General features: G+C 44.5%; 1 protein-coding gene across 2 annotated transcripts in view; it reads left to right on the top strand.

The window, feature by feature from the left end:
* Window positions 1–12,114, top strand: part of LOC120054617 (lysine-specific demethylase 4B-like) — a 79,542-nt gene that overhangs the window by 54,410 nt on the left and 13,018 nt on the right. For both annotated transcript variants that reach the window (XM_039002096.1, XM_039002095.1), the window contains exons 14-17: window positions 79–289; window positions 6,584–6,663; window positions 6,954–7,009; window positions 7,161–7,269. In XM_039002096.1, the coding sequence (XP_038858024.1) occupies window positions 79–289; window positions 6,584–6,663; window positions 6,954–7,009; window positions 7,161–7,269 (456 nt within the window). The remainder of the gene's footprint in view (window positions 1–78; window positions 290–6,583; window positions 6,664–6,953; window positions 7,010–7,160; window positions 7,270–12,114) is intronic.

The following is a 12,114-nucleotide window of genomic DNA, read 5'->3' as shown; positions in this document are numbered from 1 at the left end:
CATCTCTTTCAAGATCTGAACTCCACCCGGTAAACCCAACGATATTCTAACGTCCTTCCCTGTTTCATTCAACTCCAGAAGGACTCCTCATACCCGACCGACAGTCCCGGTGCCCCCAACCATCACAACGTGTCCCGCTGCGGCAGCCGCACCCATCCGCTGGTCCCCGAGATGTGCTTCAGCGCCGGGGCAGGCAACACGGAGCCGCTGCCCTCCAACTCTCACACGGGAGACGACGGCACCAGCCCGCTGCTCTCCTGCTCCTCCTGCAGCCTGCAGGTCCACTCCAGTGAGTAGACAGATGGATTGACGGGCGGGCAGACAGACAGGAGGACAGTGCCAGACAGACAAACTCACACAGTGTTTATATCGATCCAGTCAAAATGCTGCTATCAGTCAAAACTATCACACTTTATTTTTCTCTAACGTCCAATACCAACCAGATAAAACACCATGTTTACATAAGTCAATTACCAGCCAGACAAAACTCTAATACATTCAAAACTTCAATACCAATCGGCCAAACTCTCACCAAGCCCACGCCAACAAAGCTGGTGTATATTCTGGTAAATCCATGCCAGTCAGTCCGTACCAACCAGTCAAAACCAGTCATTTATTACCATTACCAACCAGTCAACTCCCTCACAGTATACCAGGCAACCAGCCAGTCAATACCAGTCATTCAACTCCCCCACCATGTTTACTTAAGACTGTAATTACTGTGTCTGTTCTCCCAAGTCTTGTATTTATTCAGCCAACTAATGGTCCGTAGTATTGCACGCCGTATTAATTTAAATTCCCGTTACATATTTGCACCCCCCCGGGCCCGAAAGCAAGGATTTTTCTCTCCGCGAGGATCAAAATGCCAATCAAATTGTTCTAGTTAATTTACTGCAACTCAGCCTGAACTGACTGGGATTGCTGTGCCAGTGTGCCCCCCCTAAAACTGTCCCCCTGCAGAAAAAGAGGTAAATAAAATAGTTTGGTGTCATTTTTTTTACTCAGCCAGTCTAAGCTGCGTAGCCAATTAGGCTTGCCTCTGTATGGTAAGGTGGCAGGGAGCGGTTAGCGTGCAACACACGGGGAGCGGTTAGCGTGCGCACACACAATGTTAGCCAGGTGACCCTACTCTGATTAGAGGATTTGGGAGAGGGGAAAAATCTCAAGCTCTCCTCGCCGGCCTGCCCCCCGTTGTCGTAGTACTATCAAAGATGGTGAATAAATTAAGATAGTTGAGTCAGGCCTTAGTATTGGAATTTTTTTCAGTTCCTGTCTACTTAAGGGGGTGGCTCTCCCAATTGAACCAGAAAAAAACTGACTGGTATGTCTCGCTTCTTCTTCCATCTCTGGTACTATTTTTCTTCCTTGAGCCAGATGGCAGCTCTCAAAGTAGCCACCCTTTGCCTTGATGACAGCTTTGTGCACTCTTGGCATTTTCTCAACCAGCTTCACCTGGAATGCTTTTCCAACAGTCTTGAAGGAGTTCCCACATATGCTGAGCACTTGTTTCCTTCACTCTGCGGTCCAACTCGGTGATTGTGGGGGCCAGGTCATCTGATGCAGCATTCCATCACTCTCCTTCTTGGGCAAATAGCCCTTACACAGCCTGGAGGTGTGTTGGGTCATTGTTCTGTTGAAAAACAAATGATTGTCCCACTAAGCGCAAACCAGATGGGATGGCGTATAGCTGCAGAATGCATGCCATGCTGGTTAAATGTGCCTTGAATTCTAAATAAATCACAGACATTGTCACCATCACACCTCCTCATCCATGCTTCATGGTGGGAACCACACATGTGGGGATCAACCGTTCACCTACTCTGCCTCTCACAAAGACACGCCGGTTGGCACAAAATTTGTACTCATCAGACCAAAGGACAGATTTCTACCGGTCTAATGTCCATTGCTTGTGTTTCTTGGCCCAAGCAAGTCTCTTCTTCTTATTGGTGTCCTTTAGTAGTGGTTTCTTTGCAGGAATTCAACCATGAAGTCCTGATTCACGGTGTCTCCTCTGAACAGTTGATGTTGAGATGTGTCTGTTACTTGAACTCTGAAGCATTTATTTGGCCTGCAATTTCTGAGACTGGTAACTCTAATGAACTTATCCTCTGCAGCAGAGGTAACTCTGGGTCTTCCTTTCCTGTGGCGATCCTCATGAGAACCAGTTTCATCATAGCGCTTGATGGTTTATGCGACTGCATTTGAAGAAACTTTCAAAGTTCTTAATGTAATGATGGATTTTCATTTCCCTTTTGCTTATTTGAGCTGTTCTTGCCATAATATGGACTTGGTCTTTTACCAAATAGGGTTTGTCACAACACAACTGATTGGCTCAGATGCATTAAGAAGGAAAGAAAATCCACAAAAATGCACACTTGTTAATTGAAATGCATTCCAGGTGACTACTTCCTGAAGCTGGTTGAGAGAATGCCAAGAGTGTGCAAAGCTGTCATCAAAATATCAAGAAATAAAGTGCAATACACCAATAAACATGCACAAATACTAACAGTGGTTGACTGAACAAGAAAATTTGAATTATGTCATTGTCCAGCTAACGGGCCTTCTTACGCTGTTCCCTGCTGCTCTGGAGGTGTACTGCCAGGTCGTCCTGGTCGAGCAGTTCCATCTGCTCCCTGCTGCTCTGGAGGTGTACTGCCAGGTCGTCCTGGTCGAGCAGTTCCATCTGCTCCTTGTTGCTCTGGAGGTGTACTGCCAGGTCATCCTGGTCGAGCAGTTCCATCTGATCCTTGGTGGCTACTTTGAAGAACCTCGTATATAACATATATTTTGATTTGTTTAACACTTTTTTGGGTTTCTACATGATTCCATATGTGCTATTTCATAGTGTTGATGTCTTCACTATTATTCTACAATGTAGAAAATAAAGAAAGAAAAACCCTTGAATGAGTAGGTGTGTCCACAGTTTTGACTGGTACTGTATAAATTCCCTGACTTCTGCGGAGGCCATATCGCAGGAAATGCTGTACGGCCCCTGCAGATGTCTGAATGACCATCCAGAGCCTTTAGGCGTGCTTTGATCTCCTCAACGGTAGTAGGCGCGAGCGTGTTGACGAGCAAGAAAACATGCTGTGTCGCGGGTAGTTCTAAGCGCGTTGCTGCGTCGGATGGAAACAGACGTGGCAGCGAGAGCTGTCCCGATAATACCGTCCCTCACAGAAAGTGATGTCAGACTTATTAGTAGGCCCGTTGAGATTAGTAGGCCTATGTTAATTCATCCGTTCTTGATCTGTCCTCTTGATCTAGCTGTATGTCAGTAAGGCTGCTAGTGATGTGATAAGTCAGTTCACCAATGACAACGAGGCATGTTAAATGAATGGTGGTCTGGTAGTCAGACCTAACTTGATGAATGGAGATCTGCAATGAGCTCATATAGGCCGAGTTCAGTTGGTTCATATTCCAAATAGCCTACAGGAAGCTAGACTACTGCATTGAATTATTCCCACATTTTCTCCCCAAACAAAGTTTATTAAGAAGCCAGTTTACATTTTCGCTAGACTATCCACATAAAGACACCTATTAATTACAATAATCATTACACCTAAAGTTAACAGAGACCTGTTTTCGTGTCATTGAGAACCACCTCAATTTGAGAACCACCTCAAATTCATTCACGGTCAAGCACAAGCCTTCTGTGTTGGCTACATTGTTTGATATAAACAAAGTGGCGCAGCGGGCTAAGGCACTGCATCTCAGTGCTAGAGGCGTCACCACAGACCCTGGTTCGAGTCGAGGCTGTATCACAACCCGGCCGTGATTGGGAGTCCCATAGGGCGGCGCACAATTGGCCCAGCGTCGTCCGGGTTAGGGTTTTAGCCGGGGTAGGCCGTCATTGTATATAAGAATTTGTTCTTAACTGACTTGCCTAGTTAAATAAAGGTAAAATAAAATGTTTATATAAACATTATAAACATTAACATTATTAAATTATATATAAATAAGAATTTGTTCTTAACTGACTTGCCTAGTTAAATAAAATGTTCATATAAACAGCGCAATACACAAGGGGTGGAACAGTGGCAAAGGTACCCACAGGACAAACAGAATAATATTAGTCTGAGGAGAGATCAAATAGCATTAAATTGTGTATTGCGCTGTCATGGTGTATTTGTATAATTTATATAATATATATAATTTAAAACTCTAGGTTTCAGGAAATGGCAGTTACAGGTTTTCCTGAGGGGAAAGTTGACTGACACCCTCCGGACCTCCCCCTACCCAATTTTAGGCCTACATCAGCACCACCTTGTCAGAAATGCCCAGGGAGAGCCCTGATTTGTACATTTAAACCACAGGAGGTTGGTGGTACCTTAATTGGGAGGACGGCTCTTGATAATAGCTGGAGCGGAATAGTGGAATGGGATCAAATACATCTAACGTGGTTGATACTATTCCATTTTCTCCATTCCAGCCATTATTATGAGCCGTCCTCCCCTCAGCAGCCTCCTGTGATTTAAACATTATTTCTAGTTAGCTACTGAAGAGCAGCCAATTACCAAGTACCCATAGCAGTCTATGGCCCACCATTTCTACTGAGGCAGTCTTCTGCCGGCAACATCATTATAAGGTTTAAAAAAAAAAGCAGTGGGTGTCCCACGTGCGCCGTCGTTTGTTCCGGGGGGGGCGGCACGGCGCTGAAGTGGTACTCGTAAAAAATCTTCAGGTTGTCAGGTCTGATTTACAGTTCATGTGCTGATTCTCCACCCACTGAAAATCAAATCTTCTTATTTGACATGTTGAACATGGGCAACTGTCTTTGTTGGCTTACTGCCATCTAATTACTCCAAATTGGACTATTCCCCAGCTTTGGTTAGAATGAGATAGTAATTACAGTATGTTCTTACCACACGCACACACCTCCCCAGCAGCTGTCTGTCCGGATCTGGCCGGCCCTGCGCCGGGGCTGCGTTCGGCCCTCGCCAGCTGCTGAGGTCAGGAACGGACATCCTGTAGAGGCCAACTCACCCAGGCCTTCAACACCAAATCAAATCAAAGTTTATTTGTCATGTGCGCCAAATACAACAGGTGTAGTAGACCTTACAGTGCTTACAGGCTCTAACCAATAGTGCAAAAAAGGTATTAGGTGAACAATAGGTAGGTAAAGAAATAAAACGACAGTAAAAAGACAGGCTATATACAGTAGCGAGGCTATAAAAGTAGCGAGGCTACATACAGACACCGGTTAGTCAGGCGGGTTGAGGTCGTATGTACCACACACACACACACCTTTATATCCTAGGTCCATCGAGCACCTACAGAAATCAAGAGGCGACTAAGACAGGGCCTTGACTGGGTTAAAGCAGCCATTGGCGGGCCTATAGCACAACAATGAGCCGGCTTCGGGGCTGTGTCCCAAATGGCACCCTATTCCCTACACCGTAGTGAACTATGCAGTGAATAGGGTGTCATTAAGGATGCCACCTCTTTCTTTTTTTATAAAAAATATATATAGAATTCCATTCCATATACAAATGTATACATACAAACAACAAATTACAGACGCACACAAACAATGGCTACATCTCATCTGCCCAGACCTGCCTGCTCACACCCCCATCCTTAGTGCCTGCATTATTGTTTGGCACTTAACCTTAAATTGTATCGATTTGTTTTTCTAGATTCACCCATGCTATTTCAATAATAAATCGTCAACCTCTTCCATTGTGTTAACGATGGTGGATTGATTGATTTCCAAGTTTTCAGTGTATGTTCTTTTTCAAGATGAGTGACGAGAAGAGACTCATCCAGCCCATTGTGTATCTCACTACGCCCCCATATGCCATGTCTTGAAATACACAGCCTCTCTTTCTATTGACAACACTCCAGAAAGTTCTGTCTCTCTTTATTTACCAACAAACCCACTTTCCCCACCGCTTGTTTTTTTTTTTCCACGGAGATGCCGAGAGTTCAATTTTAAGGGGCATGCGGCATCTGTCAAAGTGCAACATCTGTCAAAGTGCACACACACACACACACACACACACACACACACACACACCAAGTGGGCCTCCTGGGTTCTTATTAGCACTAAAGCGGAGCTCCCACCCCAGACAGGAAGTTCATTATCCCATCCAGGAGAGAGGAGCACCGAGAGCTAGCGAGACACTGGACAGGCAGCAGCACCACCGGGGTTATTGAGAAGAAGAAATGAAGCGGGGAGGCATCATGTCAAAAACAAACACGCTCTCTTCTCACCCCCCACTCTCGTCTTCTCTTCCTGGGTCATTGCTTGTAGTTGATCTAAATGCACGCGAGTTCAAATGCAAAAACAACAACCACAACAAAAAAAAACGTTTTTGCCGCCCAATAAGTGACTACTGCAGAACAGCCCGATGACATGTAGATGTGGGGATTTGTAAAAAGAGAGGAGGAGAAAGTTGTGCTTTGATTAACAGAACCCTTTTCTGAGCCCATGGCTCAGTAGGCTCAGTACCAATAAATGTGAATGGCAGGCCAGAAGATTCATTTAATGTTGACTTGTTTTTTTCTCTCTCTCTACCTCTCTCTCTCTACCTCTCCCTCTCTCTCTCTCTCCCTCTCTCTCTCTCTACCCCTCTCTCCCCAGGTTGTTATGGTGTTAGGCCGGACACGGTACACAACGAGGCCTGGAAGTGTTTGAGATGTACAGCGCTCGCCTGGACAGCGGTGAGTCCTCAATCAAATCAACACAAAACCACATTATGCCTTCGCTGGAAACAACTCCGTATGGACTCAAACCACTGGGCTTCTTAATTGACAATATCTATCCGTTTACCCAATTTGGAAACGTTTTTTATATGCAGGGATGTTGATACAACTGTCACTCTTAAACTGTCCTGACTTTCCCTCATCCAGTACTCCAGCACTGCACTGTAGCCAAACAACACCCCTCACTTCCCCTCTGTGCCCACTGCCTACCCACATCCTAACGTTTTCGCTTTTATGTGTCCTCACAGGACTGCTGTCTGTGTAACTTACGGGGAGGCGCTCTGAAGATGACCACGGACAACCGGTCAGTGTCCCCTTCCCTAACTTCTGCGTGACACTGGCCCGTACCCTATGTTACTTGTTGTACGCTGTGCGTTGTGAACAGTTGGGGGCTCGCGTCAAATGTGTCCACTCCCCACAGACACGTCATGTCTCCTCTCTTCTCCTCCCTCCAGGTGGGTCCATGTGATCTGTGCCATCGCTGTGGCCGAGGCCCGCTTCGTCAACGCCATCGAGAGGGAGCCGGTGGACATCAGCGCCATCCCAGAGAACAGGAAGAGTCTGGTGAGTGGAGGGAGCCCAAGAGTCATGCTCAATTGGCACCAAATGGCCTGAAACAGGGAAGGGGACTAACTGAACTTGTCCAATGAGTGGCACTAACAGTGTGCCCTAAAGTACATGACTCTGGTCCGAGATGGCCGATGTGTAAAATGCACGGCATTTTCGTCAGATGCTTGGGCGAGCCTTCTCAAAATTCGGCTGAGTAGTCTAGGATTATGCTCCTCCCAGCTCCTCAACTGCTGCGACTGCTCTGTCGCTACCAGGGCCCGTATCCACAAAGCATCTTAGAGTAGGAGTGCTGATCTCGGATGAGTTTTGCCGTAAATTATATGGACGGATCCTAGATCAGCACTCCTACTCTGAGATGCTTTGTGGATACGGGTCCTGGTCTCTCAACTCTTCTCTCACATACTACCTCGCGTCTCCCGCTCTCTTATCGGTCTCTCCCCATCACTCCTCCTCTCTCACAATCACTCCTTCATCATCTCTGTCAGTCCTTGGTCTTTTTCTTTCTTTCTTGCTTTCTTTCTTTCTCTCTTCATCTCCCTTCACTGTCACCTCTTTCTCTCTCTCTCTCTCTGTTCCTTTTTTTCTCATCACTCTCTCTGTTCCTTTTTTTCTCTTCACTCTCTGTTCCTTTTTTTCTCTTCACTCTCTCTGTTCCTTTTTTTCTCTTCACTCTCTCTGTTCCTTTTTTTCTCTCTCTCTCTCTGTTCCTTTTTTAATCTTCACTCTCTCTGTTACTGTTTTAATCTTCACTCTCTCTGTTACTTTTTTCTCTCTCTCTCTCTCTGTTACTTTTTTTCTCTTCACTTGGTCTTTTTCTTTCTTTCTTTCTCTCTTCATCTCCCTTCACTGTCACCTCTCTCTTTCTCTCTCTCTCTCTCTCTGTTCCTTTTTTTCTCTTCACTCTCTCTGTTCCTTTTTTTCTCTTCACTCTCTCTGTTCCTTTTTTTCTCTTCACTCTCTGTTCCTTTTTTTCTCTTCACTCTCTCTGTTCCTTTTTTTCTCTTCACTCTCTCTCTCTCTCTCTGTTCCTTTTTTTCTCTTCACTCTCTCTCTCTGTTACTTTTTTTCTCTTCACTCTCTCTCTCTGTTACTTTTTTTCTCTTCACTCTCTCTCTCTCTCTCTCTCTGTTACTTTTTTTCTCTTCACTCTCTCTCTCTCTGTTACTTTTTTCTCTTCTCTCTCTCTCTCTGTTACTTTTCTCTTCACTCTCTCTCTGTTACTTTTTTCTCTTCACTCTCTCTCTCTCTCTCTCTCTCTCTCTCTGTTACTTTTTTTCTCTTCACTCTCTCTGTTCCTTTTTTTCTCTTCACTCTCTCTGTTCCTTTTTTTCTCTTCACTCTCTCTGTTCCTTTTTTTCTCTTCACTCTCTCTCTCTCTCTGTTCCTTTTTTTCTCTTCACTCTCTCTCTCTCTCTCTCTGTTACTTTTTTTCTCTTCACTCTCTCTCTCTCTCTGTTACTTTTTTTCTCTTCACTCTCTCTCTCTCTGTTACTTTTTTTCTCTTCACTCTCTCTCTCTCTGTTACTTTTTTTCTCTTCTCTCTCTCTCTCTCTGTTACTTTTTTCTCTTCACTCTCTCTGTTACTTTTTTCTCTTCACTCTCTCTCTCTCTGTTACTTTTTTTCTCTTCACTCTCTGTTACTTTTTTTCTCTTCACTCTCTCTCTCTCTCTCTCTCTCTCTCTGTTACTTTTTTTCTCTTCACTCTCTCTCTCTCTCTCTGTTACTTTTTTTCTCTTCACTCTCTCTCTCTCTCTCTCTGTTACTTTTTTCTCTTCACTCTCTCTCTCTCTCTCTGTTACTTTTTTTCTCTTCACTCTCTCTCTCTCTCTCTCTGTTACTTTTTTTCTCTTCACTCTCTCTCTCTCTCTCTCTGTTACTTTTTTTCTCTTCACTCTCTCTCTCTCTCTCTCTGTTACTTTTTTTCTCTTCACTCTCTCTCTCTCTCTCTGTTACTTTTTTTCTCTTCACTCTCTCTCTCTCTCTCTCTCTCTCTCTCTGTTACTTTTTTTTCTCTTCACTCTCTCTCTCTCTCTCTGTTACTTTTTTTTCTCTTCACTCTCTCTCTCTCTCTCTCTTGTTCCTTTTTCTCTCTCACCAACTCCAATCACTCTCTTTTGCTCTTCTCTCTTTTGCTCTGTCACTCCGTTTCCTACCATCCGTCACTCCCTCTCTCCTCCTCCTGGATGGATGGATGGTGTATTAGTGAGCCGAGGAGGACGGTGGCAGAGTTAAATAATAGATGCACTGAAATGAATGGCTGAATAATCAGGTGTCATTCCTCAGTGCGCTAAATGAACTGCGTTGATCCCGCGGGCAGGAGGCAATTTCCCATTGAACACACTGCTCCCTTCCCTCCCTTTATCTCCCTCGCTTGATCCCTCCCTCCCTTCATCCGAAGCGACCTCAGTCGCACAGCCTCCGCAGTGGCATTGTCACAATCTACAAATATAATGTCCCCCCCCCCCCCCCCCCCGAATAATCTATCTAAAGAAGTGAAGATCGTCTTTTGAATAATTTACATCCGAGCACCGTTTCCTCCACCTTTTTGAAAAGGGTTGTTAAAAAGCTGCCACGCCCTCCTAATGATTTGGATGACTGGTCTTATCTCTATTGTAGAGGAATGGTGTGATCTAATTAATTTGGGGCACCACTTGTTATTAGTCAACAAGATAACTGTAATTATCATATCATTTGAAAGGTCATTAAGTTCTCAAATGACATGCTAAATGCATTTCTCAGAGGCCAGTGGATACTTTATAGACAAAGACTTATTCTAGGAGCATCAAGATAAGCGTCTACAGGATGAATGAATAGTGGCGATTTTACTGGCAAACTACTATACGGTACAGAATTAGAATCGAAAAAGCGGAACGGGAAAAGAATAAGGGGACAAGGTTGTAGAGCATTTGATCAAATGGACAAAGGCAAGATAATTGTTTGAAAGTAGTCAAAAGGAAGTGAGCCAGGTAATTCTAGGAGAACGACAGCCTTAATAAAGTAAAACGATGCCGATTTACACCCTCAGTCAAATCAAGGAAATCACAGGTGACCTGGATACTGTTACGTTTAGTCTGAATCCAGGCACTTCAGACAAACGGATTGTAATTGTGGTGCGCAGAGAATGGAGTCTCAACTTTTGGAACACAGATTCACCGCATGTCCCTCACTCAAACAACAAATATGCAAAAGTAGCCCAATTAGCGGGACGGATTTGGCCATCTTCTTGTCTCTGCAGTGCTCAGGTTTATAATGGCTGTCAGACAAAACCCATACAGCGCTGTGAAGCGGAGAATGTGACCTCTGAAGTTGTGTATAGCATGTTGCTGTACAGCCACTGCGTTCCAATTTAGGTGCTTATCAATGGCAAACTCTGCCATTTTTAACCCGTATACCGGATCACGAGCTGTGAGCGGAAAGGTCTACCAAACCCTCAAATCTGTGAGCTAACTTGGAACAAATAAAAGAGTACAGTCAAATTTAACTTGGTAAAGTCAGAAGCACTAATAAGAATTGTATAGAAAATGTAATTTTTTTTCAAATGGAGAAAGTTGATTTTGCATAGTGCCAAATATGCATCTCACGTGTAAGCATTTTGTCTCTCAAATCTAGTGGTAATTGGTAATGGTTATATTAGACTCAATTTGGAGTGTTAAAAGACAACTCTGGTAGTATTATAAACCTTAAACTATCTAGTTTCAGAGTTAGAAAAGGGCGGTTTCTATGAACCTCAGGCAGTAGGCTCAAGCAAGCCTGTTTCTTCCCCAGTCAGGCAGCCTGTCTGCAGCCTGCCTGTCTCCCAGACTCTGACCAACAGCAGCAACGGATCCTCTTCAATTGATGCCAATTCAAAGGCCAGGATTGTGGGGGTAAAATCATGTTTATGCAACCTAATAATCACCCTTAGAATACTTCCAGAACCAACTTAATTTTGTATTTCAATTTGAGAATCTACAATAGAAATTGGCCTATCCTAGTGTTCATTGAGCCCTGGTTTTGGGACAGATGGGATGAGTTCAAATCAGGTGCCAATCCTTTGGAATTCCCCCCCCTCGAGCTGTTTGATTGATTTTATCTGCTAGTTAAAGAAACGCGCACACACACACACACACATGACAGGGATATCACAAAAAAAGTCTGAGACTTATTTCCATTGTGGTCTTCATTGATGGAGATGGAGTTTGAAAAGTCTCTCTAGTAGTCAGTTCCGGATGATGGAAAGGGAGTTGATGCAGTGGGCTGGAAATGCAGTATAGCTTGAGTGGACGAGGCATCACTGGTACAGCCAGGGAGAAACGAAGACAGTCAGACAAACCGGCCCGGAGCTCTTCGTCAGTGTACCACAACCTGCTTCCCCGACGTTCAGTTCCTCCACAGGTATTAGTGCTCTATTGCCCAACATGTGGCAGCCACTTGGGTGACGCCACGGCTGCTGAATAAGTGCTCAAAAGCCTGGTTAGGAACAGTCCCCTTACCCTCTCGGACATCCCCGGACACTGCATGCGGTTGTGATTTGTTGTCATTCCCGGCAGATGAAACCAAAAAAAAGCTGGTGCTGCATAATGTAAATCCTAAAAGTCTAGCTACCAATCTGGCCAAACAAATATACTCTTCATCTCAGTCATGCAACTCCTGTGAGTCAGAACAACCAGATGTAAGTGAACAAAAGCCAGAGCAATCAAAACCCCCCACAAAAGAAGTTACTTAAAAATAACAAAATGTGTACAATATTTACAGAGCGCTCTGCCTAGGCTACCATGGCAACCAGCAGTAAACCTAGCGCAAACCCTTAAAGAATTCCAGAGTATCCTTGTTTTTGCTCTCAAGTAAAATATTCCTGA

Source organism: Salvelinus namaycush, chromosome 10, assembly GCF_016432855.1.
Source record: "Salvelinus namaycush isolate Seneca chromosome 10, SaNama_1.0, whole genome shotgun sequence".
NCBI classification, from domain to species: domain Eukaryota; kingdom Metazoa; phylum Chordata; class Actinopteri; order Salmoniformes; family Salmonidae; genus Salvelinus; species Salvelinus namaycush.
This window is presented reverse-complemented; position numbering and strand designations above follow the sequence as displayed.